Source organism: Chaetodon auriga, chromosome 9 (genome assembly GCF_051107435.1).
Source record: "Chaetodon auriga isolate fChaAug3 chromosome 9, fChaAug3.hap1, whole genome shotgun sequence".
NCBI classification, from domain to species: Eukaryota; Metazoa; Chordata; class Actinopteri; order Chaetodontiformes; family Chaetodontidae; genus Chaetodon; species Chaetodon auriga.
The window spans coordinates 12,912,570-12,929,247 of NC_135082.1; the positions used below are offsets into that span (position 1 = coordinate 12,912,570).

At 41.5% G+C, this 16,678-nt stretch overlaps 3 protein-coding genes across 4 annotated transcripts; 1 reads left to right on the top strand and 2 right to left on the bottom strand.

Annotated features, from left to right (window-relative positions):
* The first annotated feature begins 1,455 nt into the window (after positions 1-1,455).
* fgf1a (fibroblast growth factor 1a) lies at positions 1,456-4,488 on the top strand. Its single transcript, XM_076738894.1, has 3 exons — positions 1,456-1,792; positions 2,501-2,604; positions 2,779-4,488. Exons 1-3 carry the CDS (start codon positions 1,627-1,629, stop codon positions 2,977-2,979), a joined length of 471 nt encoding a protein of 156 aa, XP_076595009.1. The 5' UTR covers positions 1,456-1,626; the 3' UTR covers positions 2,980-4,488.
* ndfip1 (Nedd4 family interacting protein 1) lies at positions 3,729-10,632 on the bottom strand. The gene is made up of 8 exons (XM_076738893.1): positions 10,440-10,632; positions 9,308-9,401; positions 7,528-7,667; positions 7,320-7,407; positions 6,492-6,616; positions 6,277-6,343; positions 6,039-6,147; positions 3,729-5,442 (listed from the first exon to the last, which is right to left on the bottom strand). The coding sequence occupies exons 1-7, from the start codon at positions 10,473-10,475 to the stop codon at positions 6,041-6,043; spliced, it is 657 nt and encodes a 218-aa protein (XP_076595008.1). The 5' UTR covers positions 10,476-10,632; the 3' UTR covers positions 3,729-5,442; positions 6,039-6,040.
* Positions 10,633-13,689: 3,057 nt separating this feature from the next.
* Positions 13,690-16,469, bottom strand: gnpda1 (glucosamine-6-phosphate deaminase 1). Of its 2 annotated transcripts, none has more exons than XM_076739139.1 (7): positions 16,132-16,469; positions 15,743-15,870; positions 15,162-15,263; positions 14,876-15,058; positions 14,544-14,728; positions 14,120-14,294; positions 13,690-13,976 (listed from the first exon to the last, which is right to left on the bottom strand). In XM_076739139.1, the coding sequence occupies exons 2-7, from the start codon at positions 15,864-15,866 to the stop codon at positions 13,915-13,917; spliced, it is 831 nt and encodes a 276-aa protein (XP_076595254.1). In that variant the 5' UTR covers positions 15,867-15,870; positions 16,132-16,469; the 3' UTR covers positions 13,690-13,914. The 2 variants fall into 2 exon arrangements, with proteins under 2 accessions (XP_076595254.1, XP_076595255.1); XM_076739140.1 differs by having other exon boundaries at positions 16,126-16,293.
* Positions 16,470-16,678: the final 209 nt, after the last annotated feature.

Sequence of the window (16,678 nt, forward strand, 5' to 3'; positions counted from 1 at the left end):
GTATAAGCTATTTTCATACAGGAGATTCACATGGAATTTTATCTCTGCAGGACAGATTTTCATGTAACAGATACACTCAGCAATCAGTCAACCAAGACTGCACACACAAGCCTATTTGATGTTTGACTACAAGGTGACCAAAGCAAATACAAATTCAGCATATGTCCATGTAAACTAAGTAGCTCCTACAAGACAAATGGACGGTCCTTTGTTTTTTTTTAAACACTTTTTTTTTTTTTTTTTTACTCTAACATGACGGCTTTGGTCAAATTGTGTAATACTGTGAATAGGATAGGAGTCAGTCTTTTTCACACACAAACTGTTTGTGAAAGTAATCAACCAGCTTGAATCTAAAAAGATTTGCACTACCCAAATATTGTTTGAAAATCTATTTTGTATAAAACATATGCAGACATTAACTTTTGAGAATTATCAAGGGCAGATCATGTTTCACTGGTATATGCTTTCTCTAAAAAAAAATACAAAAAAAACATTTGTTTCGCTTACAATTTGTTGATGTACATATAATCCATTGTAAAGAAATGTGGTGTATTTGTCTCCAGATAAGTTTTTCTATACCTACCCTCTGTATTATTTCTCTCTGTAGTATGACTCCAGGTGATCTTTTCCTCCATTGATTAAAGGTCGAACTGTATGTCTTTGTGTGGTACTTCTCGAAATACAAGGAACTGTAATCCTGATGCTTGCCATGGTATGAACTCGGTGATTCTGAACAGTGGAACCAGTAAGCTCATTGTAACACACTTTCCATGATCACACCCAGCACTTGTTCATCAAATAAATGCGCTTTTCCATTCTGGCAGCTGGTGTATTGACTGTTGTCGAAGTTACTGAAATTCTCATCCTTGAGAGAGTTCATCGTGTTAAAGGGTCTTGTTTTCATGACACTTCAAACAGTCATATGGTATGTCTGAGTCTATAATAACACATCAGGACTCTTGATTGCATTTTGTTTTATTAAGCAGAATCTGCAAAGTACTGAATTATTAATCAGTTTGATGAATGTTAGTAGTAGTACAATATTTCCCTCTGAAATATGGTGGAGTACAAGTATTAAGAGCATAAAATGGAAATACTCAAGTACAAGTAAGTCAAAATTGCAATGTTTATCGTCAAACATCTTTGATGATGAAGAAATAATAGACAAAAATGTGGCTCAGTTGGCAGTGTGATGTCACGTTCCTCTGTGCACCAATCAGCATTTAGCATTGGTGGTTTGTTTGGCGACGGTCAGTCAACTCTGATTGAACCACACCTACAAGTTTTTGACTCTTAAACTCACTATAAACAACAAATAATAATAATAATAATAATAATAATAATAATAATAATAATAATAATAATAATAGCACATTACTGCACTTTTAACAAGTTACAGTTGAGGTCTGTAAGTGTCAGGGATCACACTCCATACAATTATCCCAATTGAAGGTTGAGGCCAGGAGTCGGGCGCGCGCATCCAGCTGTCTGTGTGATCTCTGCGCTCGTTCACGAGCGTGTAAACACCTGACCGCTGCAGGGGACAGAGACCGCTGATTACTGTCAAAGACCACCGGGCTCCTCTGCAGACCGGTTGGATACACGGCCGAGTTTCCTCTAAGCAGGATGGCGGACGAGGAGGCGTCTGTACCCGAGGATCAAGCTGTGGAGACCGGCCTGCTGCCAAGCTACAGGCGGCTGACTCGACTGTACTGCATGAATGGCGGACATCACCTACAGATCCTCCCCGATGGGACCGTGCAGGGCCAGAGGGATGACAGGGACGTTCACAGTAAGACCGCACTGCACTGCGCATTTTACGTCCAGGTCAGGCTTTTGCCATGATGCGTTCACTTACCTCACCGCAGGTGTGTCAGGTTCGAGCAGGAAAGGGACGTGGAATGTGGCAGGAAGTTACCGACACTTTAAAGGGCGGTGCGGCTCATTTTCTGGACGTGGGAGCTTCCAGTTGCTCCGTTTTGGTCTGTTTGACTTTGAAGGCCATTTTATTGATCTTACTTACATGACGAAGTATAATAAGTCGCACAGACTTGTGACAGACTATGTTAGAGATATGGCTTATTTTTGACAACATTTATTTTCTAGAGTGCCAAACCTTCTGCTCAGAAATGAAAGATATATAGGCCCTCCGATTAATATCAAATATGAAGGTTCATGCTAGTGACATGTCAACATAGCTGTTCCTCTTTATCTTTGTCTTAGAAAACTACCATGCCTACGATATGTCCTCTAAATTTATTATGGTCTGTGTATGAATTTCCCGAGATATGTCCTTTATCAAACATCTGGCCAGATGAAGATTTTAAACCTTTTATGCAAAGAGGCTCCATGTTTTGTTGACCATTTCAAGATAACAAATTCATTCAGTCACAAGCGTAAGGGTGCTCTGAACTAGACTAGCAATCATTCATGTAGTCATTCAACTCGAGAACACAGATTTTAAACCGTGTCATCTTTGCCATTTTTGCCCTCCTGTCAGCTGTTCTGAGGCTCAAAGCTGTGGACAGAGGCGTGGTGGTCATCCAGGGAACAGAAGCCGACCGATATTTGGCCATGAGCGACGAGGGGCGATTGTACAGCTCAGTGAGTATCTACAGTCCACCTGATGATGTGTGTAAATCAGTACAAGCCTAATGACACAGGCACATGCAAATGTTTAATCACTCACCATTATTCAGTCTTGATCTAAACTTTGGTGACTGCATTTAACCACAAGTGTGGTCAGCTGTTGCTGCTTCCCTTCTGTTTGTCTCTCAGGCCGCAGTGACTGATGAATGTTACTTCCTGGAGAAGTTGGAGGAGAACCACTACAACACATATCTATCTCAGAAGCATCAGGAGAGGAGCTGGTACGTAGGTCTGAAAAAGAACGGCAAACCTAAACTGGGTCCAAGGACTCACATCGGACAGAAGGCCATCTTCTTTCTGCCCCGACAGCTGCGCGACTCCGGGGAGTGAACGTACTCTGACACAGACGTGAAGCTCCAACACACACATATCTCACCATTTTAGTTCATGAACTGGGCTGGAACGAGGAATGAAGAAGCGGCGCGAGGACGGTTGATGAAATGAGATCAGTCGAGATCAGATGTATGTCTTGTTGAGAGGAAGACTAATATGTGCACAGAAGGGCAGCTGGTCATTGGCCTGACAACTGAGAGTGTCTTCTTCTTTTTGTCCACTAACACAACATCCCAGTTTATTTGGCAGAGGGAGGGACAGAAGAAATGTGAGGGGTGAACAACCAAACAGCAACCTGAGGCTAAACCAGTGGCGATTTGACTGATTTCATCTCAAGCAGTGGTTCTCAGACTAAAGCGCATTGTGAGTAACTGTGTGGGATGAGAAAACACTGAATAATACACAAGTATAAAATGTGTAGTTTGACTTTTCTGTAACCTACACCTTCCTCTCCAGACGTGGTTCTTAGCTGTGCATATGCCAGGGTGTCAACAGTTTCACTTTGCTGCCACTAGATGCCGCCAATGTGTTCAACCTCACAGCAAACCACTGAACATGTATAAAGGCTGTGGCTCTGCTGCAATCTCGAGCCACATGTTTTACCCCCTTCCCTCCCAGCACCCCAGTCATAATACTAACCTGTAAATCCTGTGATATTATAGTGGTATGACACTGCTCATCGTGGGAGCATGTCTGACCACCAAGGCTCAGTGACACTCCATTCAATAATCCAGACAACTCAGAAATGACGCATTAAAAGTGACATTTATTTAACACTAAATGTTTTCTGTACAGATTCATATCAACAAACCCCGAGGTCGCAGCTCTACGTCACATAGAAAGAAGCAGAACGAGTCTGTATCAAAGCCATGGCAGAAATACGAAGTGAACCGATGAGGCTAATAGCTCAGTTGTCCAGACTAACTCCTGCTACTGTCCACACTGGTTAGATCTTGAAAAACTGCATTATTCTGACCTGCTGCTCCCTCCACAATCTGAAACAGAGACACAATCCTGCACCGCTGCGTCACTCATTCCTCGTTTTATATGTCTGCGGCTTCAAATAATGATGTTAACGTCCTCTGGGTTTTATTGGTCATATTTCTAAAAGTGCACCTGCATTCAACATTCTTTGATATATTTTGATACCCACACGACAGCTAAAATCTTACACCTTGTGAATTAAAAAACAAAAACAAACAAAAAACAGATTTCCCATCCCCGTCTGTCAATTAAATCTTAAGGCAAAAACCCTCCTGAAAATGGAATTAGAGTTATTTTTATGCTCTTAGATCATCTGAAATGTCTGAGTGAGATCATTAACAGCTGAAATCCAGACAGCCAAGCCTCTTTTCTCTCATCTCTGAGCTTTTCCACTGACAACGAATGAGCCGCCGACTCCACCGACTCACTGAACAGTCATGGAAATGTCAAGCTTTTACATCTAAATGAGCTTTTTGATCTTTTTAAAGGACGTGAACCAGAAAATGTACTCATATGCCCATTAAAAATTTAAAAAAAAAAATCATCTTTGTGGCCGTCAATGTCCAAAAGATTTGGCGTCCCTTCACTGTCAGCCGAGCTGCTCCGGGGTTTGAAACTTGACATTTGGTTTTCGGGGCAGCGTGCTTAAGAAGACACACTCCATCATCTGAGATCATATTTGTAACCTTAATTCGATTTCCAAAGTGGACATTTTCACCCGATTTAATGTGCAGCAAAATATTTAACAGGTAAAATCAGAACTTCTGCCACATGGATGTAATTTTGGTGCACCTCACTGACACTGTGTTTGAATCACAAGCATGTACAAGGAGACAATGCCCTCACTGAACAGTTTCTAACACCTTACAGGCAGCAGACAACTCTGCCCCCTCCTGGCTAAAAAAAAGGGCAACACTACTTAAAGCCAACAGGTGTGAATTATGTGCTAATCCATATATCACCATTTACAGCCTAATGAAAGCTCTGCAAGTATATGTGGTACCTAAAAAACAGCCTATAATAGTCACAATAAAACCATGATGTGAGACTAGTGCAGATTATAAAGTGTGCTGCATGCTATGGCAAGTCTACAGAGTGTTGTATTAACTAATACCTGTTGGCTTCAAGTGTCACCAACATGAGACTCTCCCTATTTATTGACCTTAAGGGCAGATGCATGCTCATATGCTACCATCAAATGATATAAGGCATTACTTATACATTACAGACAGAGATGTAAATAGTACTTAACATTCGCCACTAATGAATACATTAAGGGACTATTATTGTTAACCATTCTCCATTAATAAAGTTTCAAAACAAAATAAAACAAGTGATATAATTCCTGAATATTTTACTGAGCGTCGTCTTCATCTATGACTCGTCTGGCCGAGTGCTGTCTTCACGTATAATTTGAAAGTCTTCACAGAGTTGCTGCCTGTGTCGGTCATGTCCAGTTTTTCTGCAGCCAACATCCTGAATTTGGGTAAAGGAAAGATGAACAAATCAAATGTAGAAAAGACGCAACAAGGCTAAAGCGTCGCTTTTACTTCAGCCCCTTTTAACCTCCCGTATTTATCCTCATTTACTTTCGGGTCTTACACTGGCTGGGAGATAACCCCGTGAATTCACCTGTCGAGAATTATCAGTATTGGCTGACAAATATCACTTCACGCATTTTAAATCTTTTTTTTTTGTTGTTTTTCTTGATAAAATAGAAACAGACCTTGAAACTGATCAGTTTGCTCCCTCCCGTCTTCACTGTGGACACACACACCTACTTTCTCCACAGCTCAACTGTGAGAAGCTCTGAGATTCAGGTGTGTTACACTGTAGCAGCATGTAGCATTGAGCCGCTAGCAGGCTGCAGAGGTAAATTTATCAAGCAATTTGATTCAGACTCAAAGAGCTGCGAACCAGTGATGTGACCCTGGCTGCTGTATTAACTGAAGAAACATTCTTAATAGCGTTTGTGTTGTACGTAATACCAGATGTTCTTTAATGAACAGTTCAGTCCCATAGTCGCCTTAATCTCTTCACTCAGAGGGACTCGAGTCCTGTGTTCACCTTACCTCTAATAGATGAAGAGTACCCTTGTTCGGGGGAGAGTGGCGTAGGTGGGATCAGCCAGTTTACGCACTCTGGAGTAGTTAACAAAGCCCCTGATGAACAGCATGAAGCCTGGACAGCAAAGAAAAGATATGTGACGCAGGAAGTTAAAATAATACAGCAGAAGATTGTTGACCATCATGGAATCATGGGAAATAACGGGACAGGCTACTCATTTCTAAAATAATGTCTGTAACTTACCCAGGGCCAGGAACACCCACCACAACCAGTACTGCCCATCAAAGTAACCGGGGAAATAGGTCGAAAACTGGAAGAGACAGAACACAGGACCTGTTAGCTTTAGTCTATCAGTGGAGCAATACAGATAAGAACTAAGAAATCTGCACCATCACAGTTCTGAGCAGCCACTGAGTGGCTGAGCTGCCGGTGGTGAATACTCCTTGAACAGCTCTTACCCTGACAATAAGAACCCATTTGATGAGGGACAGACCGAAGCCAGAGATGGCCCCGTATCGGCCAGCGGCTGATGTGGTCAAACAGAACGACAAGAAGAAGCCGATCCAGTTGAAGAGGAATGCCACTGGAGACAAAAAATATATATATAAATAAATAATGTAAATGAAAATGTTTGGCATAATAACACAAACCTGCCATGGACCATGAGCTTGTAAATAAAGCATGAGCAGCAGACAGAGGACAGTTTTATTCAAAGATGTCAGACAGCTTTCAAGCTGGCTGGCACAACTCCTCCTCCTCTCCTCCATATTTTGCTGTGAGCGCACCGTCATTTGCACCCAGGACAGTATTTAACAGCCCCTAAGAATATACTAAATTTAATTCAGGAATTAGTATTCAAGATCAACTTCACAACAAATGTTAATGAGAAGGAGTCTTTCCATGTTCAATGACCAAATTTATACATATATATATAAAATAAGGCAGCATCCAAAGCCTTAATGTAGTGGACTGACAACTGAAAATAATACGTCATCTAACTCTATTAAAAAAAAAAAAAAATCATCATATACTTTTGGTTTCATATTGATTTGAACTGCTGCTGACTGGAGGAAAGTCCTGTGTTTGAGCCATTCAGTCACCACGACCTGCTCCCCATGTGGACTTTGTCGCTCTCTGTTCTGTTGTCTGATCACGTGTGACTATTCTCACCCCGGTGGAATCATATATTTAATAACCATCCGGCCACTTCTATCATAGTGAAACTGAAGGCCAGTTTACTCATATAGTTCACAAGTCGACTGTTGAAATGCTAAACGAGTCCTTACTGAAGAAAGTGAGCATGAAGATGCCGTCATTTCCTATTCGCAGCTGGTCTGCATCTTCAAAATCATCCCTGGCCACAAAGTCGTCCTCCTGCACGCACAGCAAGAAATATGCAGATGTATTAAAGCAACTCGTGTTCACCTCTGTTGACAAAGCACTTTAGTGACGAAGAATATTTCTAAATGCTGTTTGAAAATTAGATCAATCTACCGTGACTCTTCCGGTGACCAGGGGGATGGCTGCCTCTTCTTTGCTTCTCTCAGCTTCATCATAGGACGGCAAAGTGGTGGCAACGCTGTAGGATGGAGGGTTGGGAAATCTTCCTCCATCTTCCTTGTATTCAAAGAAAGCTGGGGAGGTGACAAGCACATGACTTTTCATCCAGGTACAGAGGCCTCAAAACAAACTCTTCTAAATATAATTGGAGGTTTTGCCTTTTTTAGGTCACTTAGGGTGACTAGCATGCTGAGTTTGGTGTTAGCAGGTTCAGAGGGTGATGTGGCGAGTAGCTAGCTATTGCAGACCCACACACTGGAGCAGTGTTGGTGTATGTAATATTGAGGGACAGTAAAGAGAAACTGTGTCAGTGATTCGCCTCATTTGAAGCCAGTAGTAACCTGGATGTGGCTAACTGTTATTTCACCTTGATTTTTGTGTAGGGTTAGAGTTTGGCTTATCTCCACACTTCATACTGCAACGCAAGCTCAGCTGGTGTTGTTGTTACAGGAAAGCTCCCTCTGCTGCGTCAGTGTGTGTGTGTGTGTGTGTCTGTTACTGCGTATGTAAATGTACTTGATAGACATGCCCTGTGGTGCACTGACTGTTGCACTTATATAATATACTTTGGGTTTTCTGCCAAATAAATGCTGTTGAGATGCCTAATCCTACCCCTTGTCTAACTCTGAGAATGAACCACATTACATTTACTACTTAACCTACATTATGGGGCAGCTACTCCTTACAAAACACACATATTGTTTGGGCTTATATTTTCATTCCTACATGGAGCCAATAAACACATCTATCACCAGTTTTATCTCCCTTGAGGAGACTGTATCTGGTATCAGTACACAGATAAATACACACAATACAGATAAGTCTTTCTACAAAAAAAAAAAGAAGAAGAAGAAAAAGAGAAGCAGCAGCAGACAATTATAAAACCAGACCGTGGGGTCGGGGGTGGAGGGAGAGAAGAGTCACATCAAGACGAGAGACATTAGTCATGTACAGTATGTGTCCATTAACGCTTATGTCCAATACAAGTCAAGACTTTTATCTGGGTCATTTGGCAGCTGTCCAGAATGCTCCTTAGTGTTGTTCAAACACACACAGCACTGAACACGATAAATGGACTCACCCAGGAAGAGCTCAAGGCTACACCCACTTATGCAACATAACGACCCCTGCCCTCTTGAGAAGTGAGATTAGACCAGTCTAAAAGGCCCCGCACACACAGCTATTCCCGTCGACATTATTCCCTCTAAGGTTGACAGTGTAAGACATATTGACAAAGCTATATGCACTTATTCACGTACTGCTTCAGTACACGTGAGTTATGAGCAACTGGAACATCAATTCGATTTCAGTGGAAAATACTGTACCGTTTTCCTTTGTTTTGAATTTTTATCTAAAGGCTGTAGTTACTTTTTACTTTGCAGAGTTTTTAATGCTGAAAAACACCAGATGAGCTCATCGTTTTTTAGCCATTATTAGACCTTAAGATAGTCAACAGTGTATGCAGTTGGTGAAACAATTTGAACATTAAAATACTCCACCGGTTGAGGCCTAGTGACACTGTGGAAAGAGCCCTTCACTATGACTACTTTACTTTCCCTCCTTTGCCACATTTCACCGCACGTACTTCTACACTATTACTACTCAAGAATTACTCACTTTTGAATATTAGTATGCAGTGGCACTGATATTCACGGATTCAAATATTTCTGTTTGTTACCTGACAGTATGTGATGGAGCTGTGAAGGTTTCTAACCTGCATTTGCTGCAGCAATACTGCTGTAGGGTGGAGGTGCATCCGGGGCAGGACCCTCCTGGGATGACTGGGTCGGTTCCTCTTCATTCACCAGCTGAGGAAATGTTAATTACACAACTTGGGTCAACCTTAAAAGACATCCTTTAGGAAAACTCTACTTGCTGGCTATGATGAATTGAAACTATTAAAAGTATATGGAATTCAGGACAGGAAATAATACAGTGAAATTAACCTCAAAGTGGGGTTCTTTAACCTTTAAAAACACTTCCCCAATTGCATTTCAAGTTAACTACAAAGCAATAAATAAAGATACTGCTTTGTATGTGAAGTTACGAGAGGGTTTTATCCATACTGCCTACCTATACCTCAAAGCACCCCTTGGTTTGCACAGCCAACGTCTATTTAGGCAAAGTGCTGAAACAGCACCACACAGATGGACTGAAGGTGCAAAAAGGGGAGTAACAAGGTTAACCAGCAGCGCTTGTTTAATGCACTGTGCAACAAGTGGTGGTTAAGACAGACATGTCTGCAACAATCCCTCTCTCCTAACAGTTAGGATTGGCTGCACTGCAGTGACCTCTGAGACATGACTAAAACTGCAGAGCCCCAATTACACCGCCATATAACTTTTGCACTCCTGATCTCACACATAATCTGCGTGTGTCAACAAACGACCAGGCTGCACCTTCACATTAGTATTCTGATCCTGTTCTGTCTCTGGAGATTAAATAACTGACAGGCTGGCCTGGTCCCTCATCCAGCGCTGTCAGGGAGTGAAACGGTCTTGGTTCAAAGCTACACGAAGTGACACCACGCAACATTCCTGTTCAAACCAGCTAATGCTAGCTAACGCTACAAGTCACTAACTAGTTAGCTGCTAAATGAAAACAGGTCACATGAGCTTCAAGTTAAATGTGACGAAATTATGATCATTCGTTTATTAGTTCCCTTCATTGTGAGGCATTTGGTTTGATATAAGCTTGAGGTATTTCTCGCTCACTTTGGCCCGCCCGTAAACAAATGTCGCTTGAGCTCGTTGTTTTCCTCTCACTGACAGGCTAATGTTGACCACTGTTAGCAGCTAACGCTAGCTGTTAGCTCCGTTTTAGCGTGCAAGCAAACTGGTACATACCTCTTGATATCTGACATTGCTGTTTTGTTCTGCCATTGTGGAAGAGGAGCGAAATATTTAAACGTCCTCTTCCCACTTAAGCTGCGATGATGTGTTAAGTAAACAGAATCTCGCCAGCGAAGTAGCAAAGGTAACACCGCCTCCTAGTCGGCCATCTCCTTCCGTCTCCCCCTCCTGACGCCCGGATTGTAGCAGGCTCTCATACTGCCTTCACGTGCTGTCGGAATTTTTTATTACCAGATGTTTGCGAAAAATGTGCGAAATGTACCCCCGGTATCAAAAATATAAGTTCTCAGTGTGCAGATTTCCATAGTGTTGCAGTGTGTGTTTTATTATTGTATTACCAATACTGACGGGCAGTGCTTTAATATTGCATCAGTCAAAAGGTAGAAAATCACTTTATATCACTGAGTAATTTTGAACAATACATCATTGAGATGATCATAGAGTTTCTTATCAAAATCATGAACTAAGCGAAGCAAAAACAAAGAAATAGCTGTCATGTAAATGTAGTCAGATACCTTGTGTGCTCCAGTGATAAGAGTCATGACCTGAGAAGAAGCTGAAAATGTGAACTGTGGCCTGTGGAACTGCACAAAAGCACCTTTTTGTTGTGTCAGCAAGATGACAAGATCATCGTTCAATGCACTGGTCTGCTAGTTCTGACAGGAAATAGTAATAATTCCAACTATATGATATTTTTGTGATTTCGCAGAAACATAAAGCAACAGAAGCAAAACAAGACAGACGGTTGACATTCATTTCGGCTTCTAATCTCCTTTGCATCTATGACAGTGCCCTCTCCCACAGTTAGTCATGATGGTGTCATTTTGTCATGCCACTTCAACAATGAGAGCAAATCACTTGCTTTACACTCTGCTTGCAGGTCAGCATTGTTGCCATCTTGGATGTGGGTGTTCTCTGGTTTTATGTCTATGTGCTTGAAGAGGTTATTCCACATGAGGGGTGAAATATCTGTCTGGGTCAGGTCTGACCAAAAATTTTGTTTTTCATATTCTTTGCACCTACACTTGCCTGCCTGGTTGTAGTCATCGAAGATGATCAGCTTCATCGTACTCAAGTGAAAAGACAAGGAAAGAGTTGCATGTCTGAAAGAGCTCAGCCTTTAACTCAGGACAAAACACACCTAAGGACAGATTTCAGACTCATGAAGGTTGCGAAACAAGCTGCAAAAAGACTGACGACTTTGATGCCAGCTGTACCCTGTGATAATAACTTTAACTGTAGTTTCAGCCTGCTGATAAAACACAAAGAGTATCGTTCTTCCATTCACCTGTACCCTGTACTATGTGTACCTTTACTATCAGGAGTCACTGCAGAGGTATGTATAATGTAGATGTGTAATGAACTTGTGTTACTATCATGAGCTACTGTTGGAGCAGTTGTTGGAGCAGTTGTATGTACAGTTACATACGTGTAACAAGAGAGCTAGCATAGCAGATTTTCATAAGAATAGCAGAATCAGTCATTAAAAACCCAACATGCATAATATGCGTTTGCTAGTGAAATGTTATGTCCAAGTCATGTCATCAACCCCCCCATATTCCTATAAATATGACCTATGTGAGGCCTTTCAGAGGCCTTGGGTATCTTTGAGCAAAGTAATAAAGATGGTACCAGTGATTTCCACATCATTACATTGCTGGTCAGGTTGTCCACATTGCTGACATCTGCCTCATCTAAATTTTCATCCTGATCCTCTTAGAAATGAACAGGAAAGTGATGCTATCAATTATCAACAGGTATAATTACTTTCATCCGTAATGATGCCTTTTCACGTGGTGTAAAGTTCCATAGGAATTTTCTAGCATTCAGTTTAACTTCAATTTTGTGTGACTGGTTTATTTACTAAAGAAAAAAAATGTCCCATGACACTTGGTGTGTGGTAAGTAATGCCAGCTCAATTAAAAAAAAAAAAAAAAAAGTCATCATTTACTTTTGGTTTCATTTTGATTTGAACTGCTGCTGACTGGAGGAAAGTCCTGTGTTTGAGCCATTCAGTCACCACGACCTGCTCCCCACTTTGTTGCTCTCTGTTCTGTTCTCTGATCACGTGTGACTGTTCTCGCCCGGGTGGAAACACATGTTTAACAACCATCCGGCCACTTCTATCATAATGAAACTGAAGGCCAGTTTACTCATATAGTTCACAAGTCGACTGTTGAAGTGCGAATCGAGTCCTCACTGAAGAAAGTGAGCATGAAGATGCCGTCATTTTCTATTTGCAGCTGGTCTGCATCTTGAAAATCATCCCTGGCCACAAAGTCGTCCTCCTGCACCCACAGCAAGAAATATGCAGATGTATTACAACAACTCATGTTCACCTGTTTTCTCTTGATGTTTTGTTTCTAAGTAATTGTATTGTATAATTACAGTATTTGCACAAGACAAGGGACTTAGTTAAAAAAAAAAAGTCAGAAAAATATTATTTTGATTTCAATATTGAACCACATTTGTGTCCAGAAAAATCCATGTTAATAGCAGAACTCAAGGTAATTTAATGTACAGAAATGAGTGTTTATAGTATATAGTTTAGACAATATTATAGATCCAAGACCAAACTGACAGAAGGGTTGGACTGATAGAAAAGGTGCAGTTAAAAATCCATCTGCTGCTTCAGCACCACGGACAGCACCATGGATTTATCAATACACGGCACAGTTAGATCTGTGGTTGGAGCCATAGATTCTAACATGCACAAACCTCAGTCAGATAAAGGATCAATGAGTCAGGCAGACTGGACTTACATATTCAACTAAACAACCCCTCTGCCCCTGGACCGTTTGTGCTACTACAGGATGGGGGTGGCAGGTTAACAAGGGAGATGACATCCCTTCTCATATTGCCCACTAAATGTAATTGTGTAACACTACAATATTTGCCACTGAAATGTAGTGGGGTGCAAGTGTATTGTTTGTGCCTGAGGAAATAGATAGTAGCAAGAATCACAATACTCTTGAAATTGTACTTATTTGTCTGTGAAAATGTTATAGTAGTTATATTTCACAGCTGGCAAAAAAGACTTCGTGATCCTTCATTTCTCTTAAAAACACAATGAAAAGTTTGTTCAAGGGGCCATTTTGCCATTACTTCCAGCACAAATGTGGATTTAGAAGTTTACATGTAGCACTTGAAGGCAACATTAGCTGTTCTGTGTTGTCATGTGATGTGACAGAGGGAGCAGACTGAGGACCTCAACACTATCCCCAATAACGCAGAGACAGAAATATGAAAATGAAATGCACTTTATTCAAAAGAACAAATGAGAAGCAAAGCAGTGTGAACAATTATCTGAAAAACAGCCTGTGCAATATCAGCACCTGATGATTACTACAAGAATTAACTAAGGTTAACACCAGGCACTGCTTGATGTCCACCACTGCATCTCCACCAGAATACAAAGGATTCGTGAATAATGCCTCATTAATTCATTCAAAGTTTGAAAGGGATCTCCTCAGTTCTTCTGTGATTCTGACGGAAGTGGCTCCACCAGCTTGTTGTGCACTGGCATCATCCCTAAAGAAAGAACAAGAATCAAAGTTTGTTTTCAATAATTCATGTCAGTAAGGCAAATTTTTTGCTGAATGCAACCTGCTTTGCAATTCATCACAAGTGAAAGACAGTACTTTAAGCACTGTAGTCTTGTGATGTCGTCTCACCTTTGAAGTACTTTACAGTCTTGACCCGCAGTTCCATAGTGGCGTCTTCATCGCATATGAAAACAGACTGTGGGTGCTGCTGGAATGCAGACACTGTCCACATGTGATTCACGCCTTCTTCTATAGCTTTGTATAAAGCAAATGCCTTGTGTGATCCAGTGATGAGAATCATGACCTGAGAAGAAGTTGAAAATGTGAACTGTGGCCTGTGGGACTGGGCAAAAGCAACTTTTTTTGTTGTGTCAGCAAGATGACAAGATCGTTGTTCAATGCACCGGTCTGCTAATAAAAGCAAAGTTCTGACAGGAAATAGTATTCATTCCGAACATATTATGGTGTATCGGACATTTTGCAGAAACATAAAGCAACAGAAGCAAAACACACAAAACAGGACAGACGGTTGACATTCATCTTAGCTTCTAACCTCTTTTGCGTCCATGACAGTGCCCACTCCCACGGTCAGTGCTACGGTGGGCACCTTTGAGCCATCCTCCTCAAAGAATCGGGCATTCGCTATGATGGTGTCCTGTGCCAGGGTTTTCACCCTCGTCCTGGAAACCAGGCTTGAACCAGGCTCATTGAAAGCAATGTGGCCATCTGGTCCAATACCTGACAAGACAAGAGGAGCAGTTTGAATTTTACTGCCACTTCAACAATGACAGCAAAATCACTTGATACCAGAATGGGACTCAGCACAAATCTCAATTGCGTACTTTATCTTATAATATATTCATTATCAGCACTGTGAGCTCTGACCTCCGACGAAGAGCTCGATCCCCCCGGCAGCTGTTATCTTTTCCTCGAAGGCTTTGCACTCTGCTTGCAGGTCAGCAGCGTTGCCATCGAGGATGTGGGTGTTCTCTGGTTTTATGTCTATGTGCTTGAAGAAGTTATTCCACATGAAGGAGTGGTAGCTCTGTGGGTGATCTCTGGGAAGTCCTGTATAGAAATTTATGACAGTTTCTTGTGCAAGACCACAGCTTTCAATTATTTTTAAATGTGTAATCATTTTCCATGGGGAGAGAGAAAGGTGAAGACTTACCTACATATTCATCCATGTTGAACGTTTTGACGTACTGGAACGAGACCTCTCCATTCTTGTAAAACTCTATCAGTTTCTCATAACAACCCAGAGGGGTACTTCCTGAAAACAGACAAAGGCTTACAAAGCAAAAGTGGAGTCACAGGACTTGAGTCTTTCCTATTACTCCTCTTTTTCAGAGGAAATTGTGGTATTTTTTTTTTACTCCACTAAATGTATGTGATAGCTGTACTGGCTCTTTGCAAGACTTGTCACAAAGCATTTGATTTTAAACTACCAATATGCATAGACAAATAAGATAAGCAGACCGTTAGACCGTTTCACTTTCACTTTTCAGCTAACTTTAATAACATTTATAAACATTTAAAAATAATTGAAGCATTTTCCATTGATGGATTATATAAGTAAAAGGCCAATGACACTGAGTCAGCAGCTGTGGGGGAAACACTACTGACTAACACTGTTTTACACACTGCGACGCAGTATACCCTTCACCACATTATGACAATCAATCAAAAAATAAAAATAATAAATAAATAATAATATTCCAGCTCAGCTGTATGGCGTTGCCAGCCTCTTACCTGTGGGGAGCCCCAGGGTGAAATATCTGTCCGGGCCAGGTCTGAACAGTAAAATCTTGTTTCTAATGTATTTTGCAGCCCACTCGCTTGCCTGCTTGTAGTCATCGAGGATGATCAGCTTCATCGTCCTGAGGTAAAAAGACAAAGAATAGAAAGAGTGGCTTGCCTAAAGAAGCTCAGCCCTTAAGTAGGGACAGAACACACCCAGCCCAGACTTTAGACTCATTAGGACATCACACATCAGATCGCTGTTCATGCATTCGGATTGTGAAACAAACTGGAAAAAAAGAGACAACTTTAACTCAGCTGCACACTCTGACCAAAACTTTAACTGTACTTCCAGACTGCTGATAAAGCACAATGAATGCAGTTAAAGCATGTACCTCTACCTCGGACTGACTGTCGCCGTGACTCGCCGCTGACAGGATCTGGACGGCTCATGTGATTTCTGTGTTTGGCAGCAAAGAGCGCTCACCGCGGAGGTGACGCTTCCTGGACTTGTGTTATTGTCACGAGCTAATGCTAGCTAGCGAGCAAAGTCGCTCAGTTGACTTGAGAGATGAAAACGCCGAAGTTTTACAGCTTGTGCCGTTTGTGCGTGTTTCTCTGCTCTGTCGAGTGATGTACAGCTTTTCCAAACATTGCGGTTGTATGCGTAATCACACACACGGATCGGGGGAGCTAGCATGAAAGATGTGCGTACGTCTGAGCAGAACGTTAACTGGTTGCTAAGAGACATATAATGACTGCGTTTTCAGCGTCACGTTAAAAGTCTTCTAACGTAACTTTTTTTTAAACAGTTTTTGATTGTATCTCAGCTTCCGTCCTGAACAGGTTTATGTTTTTACCTTCATATTGACCAAATCACACCTGTTACCAAATTCAATCAGCTATATTATGACTCATGAAAGGACCTGACATCTTTGGCTGGCATAG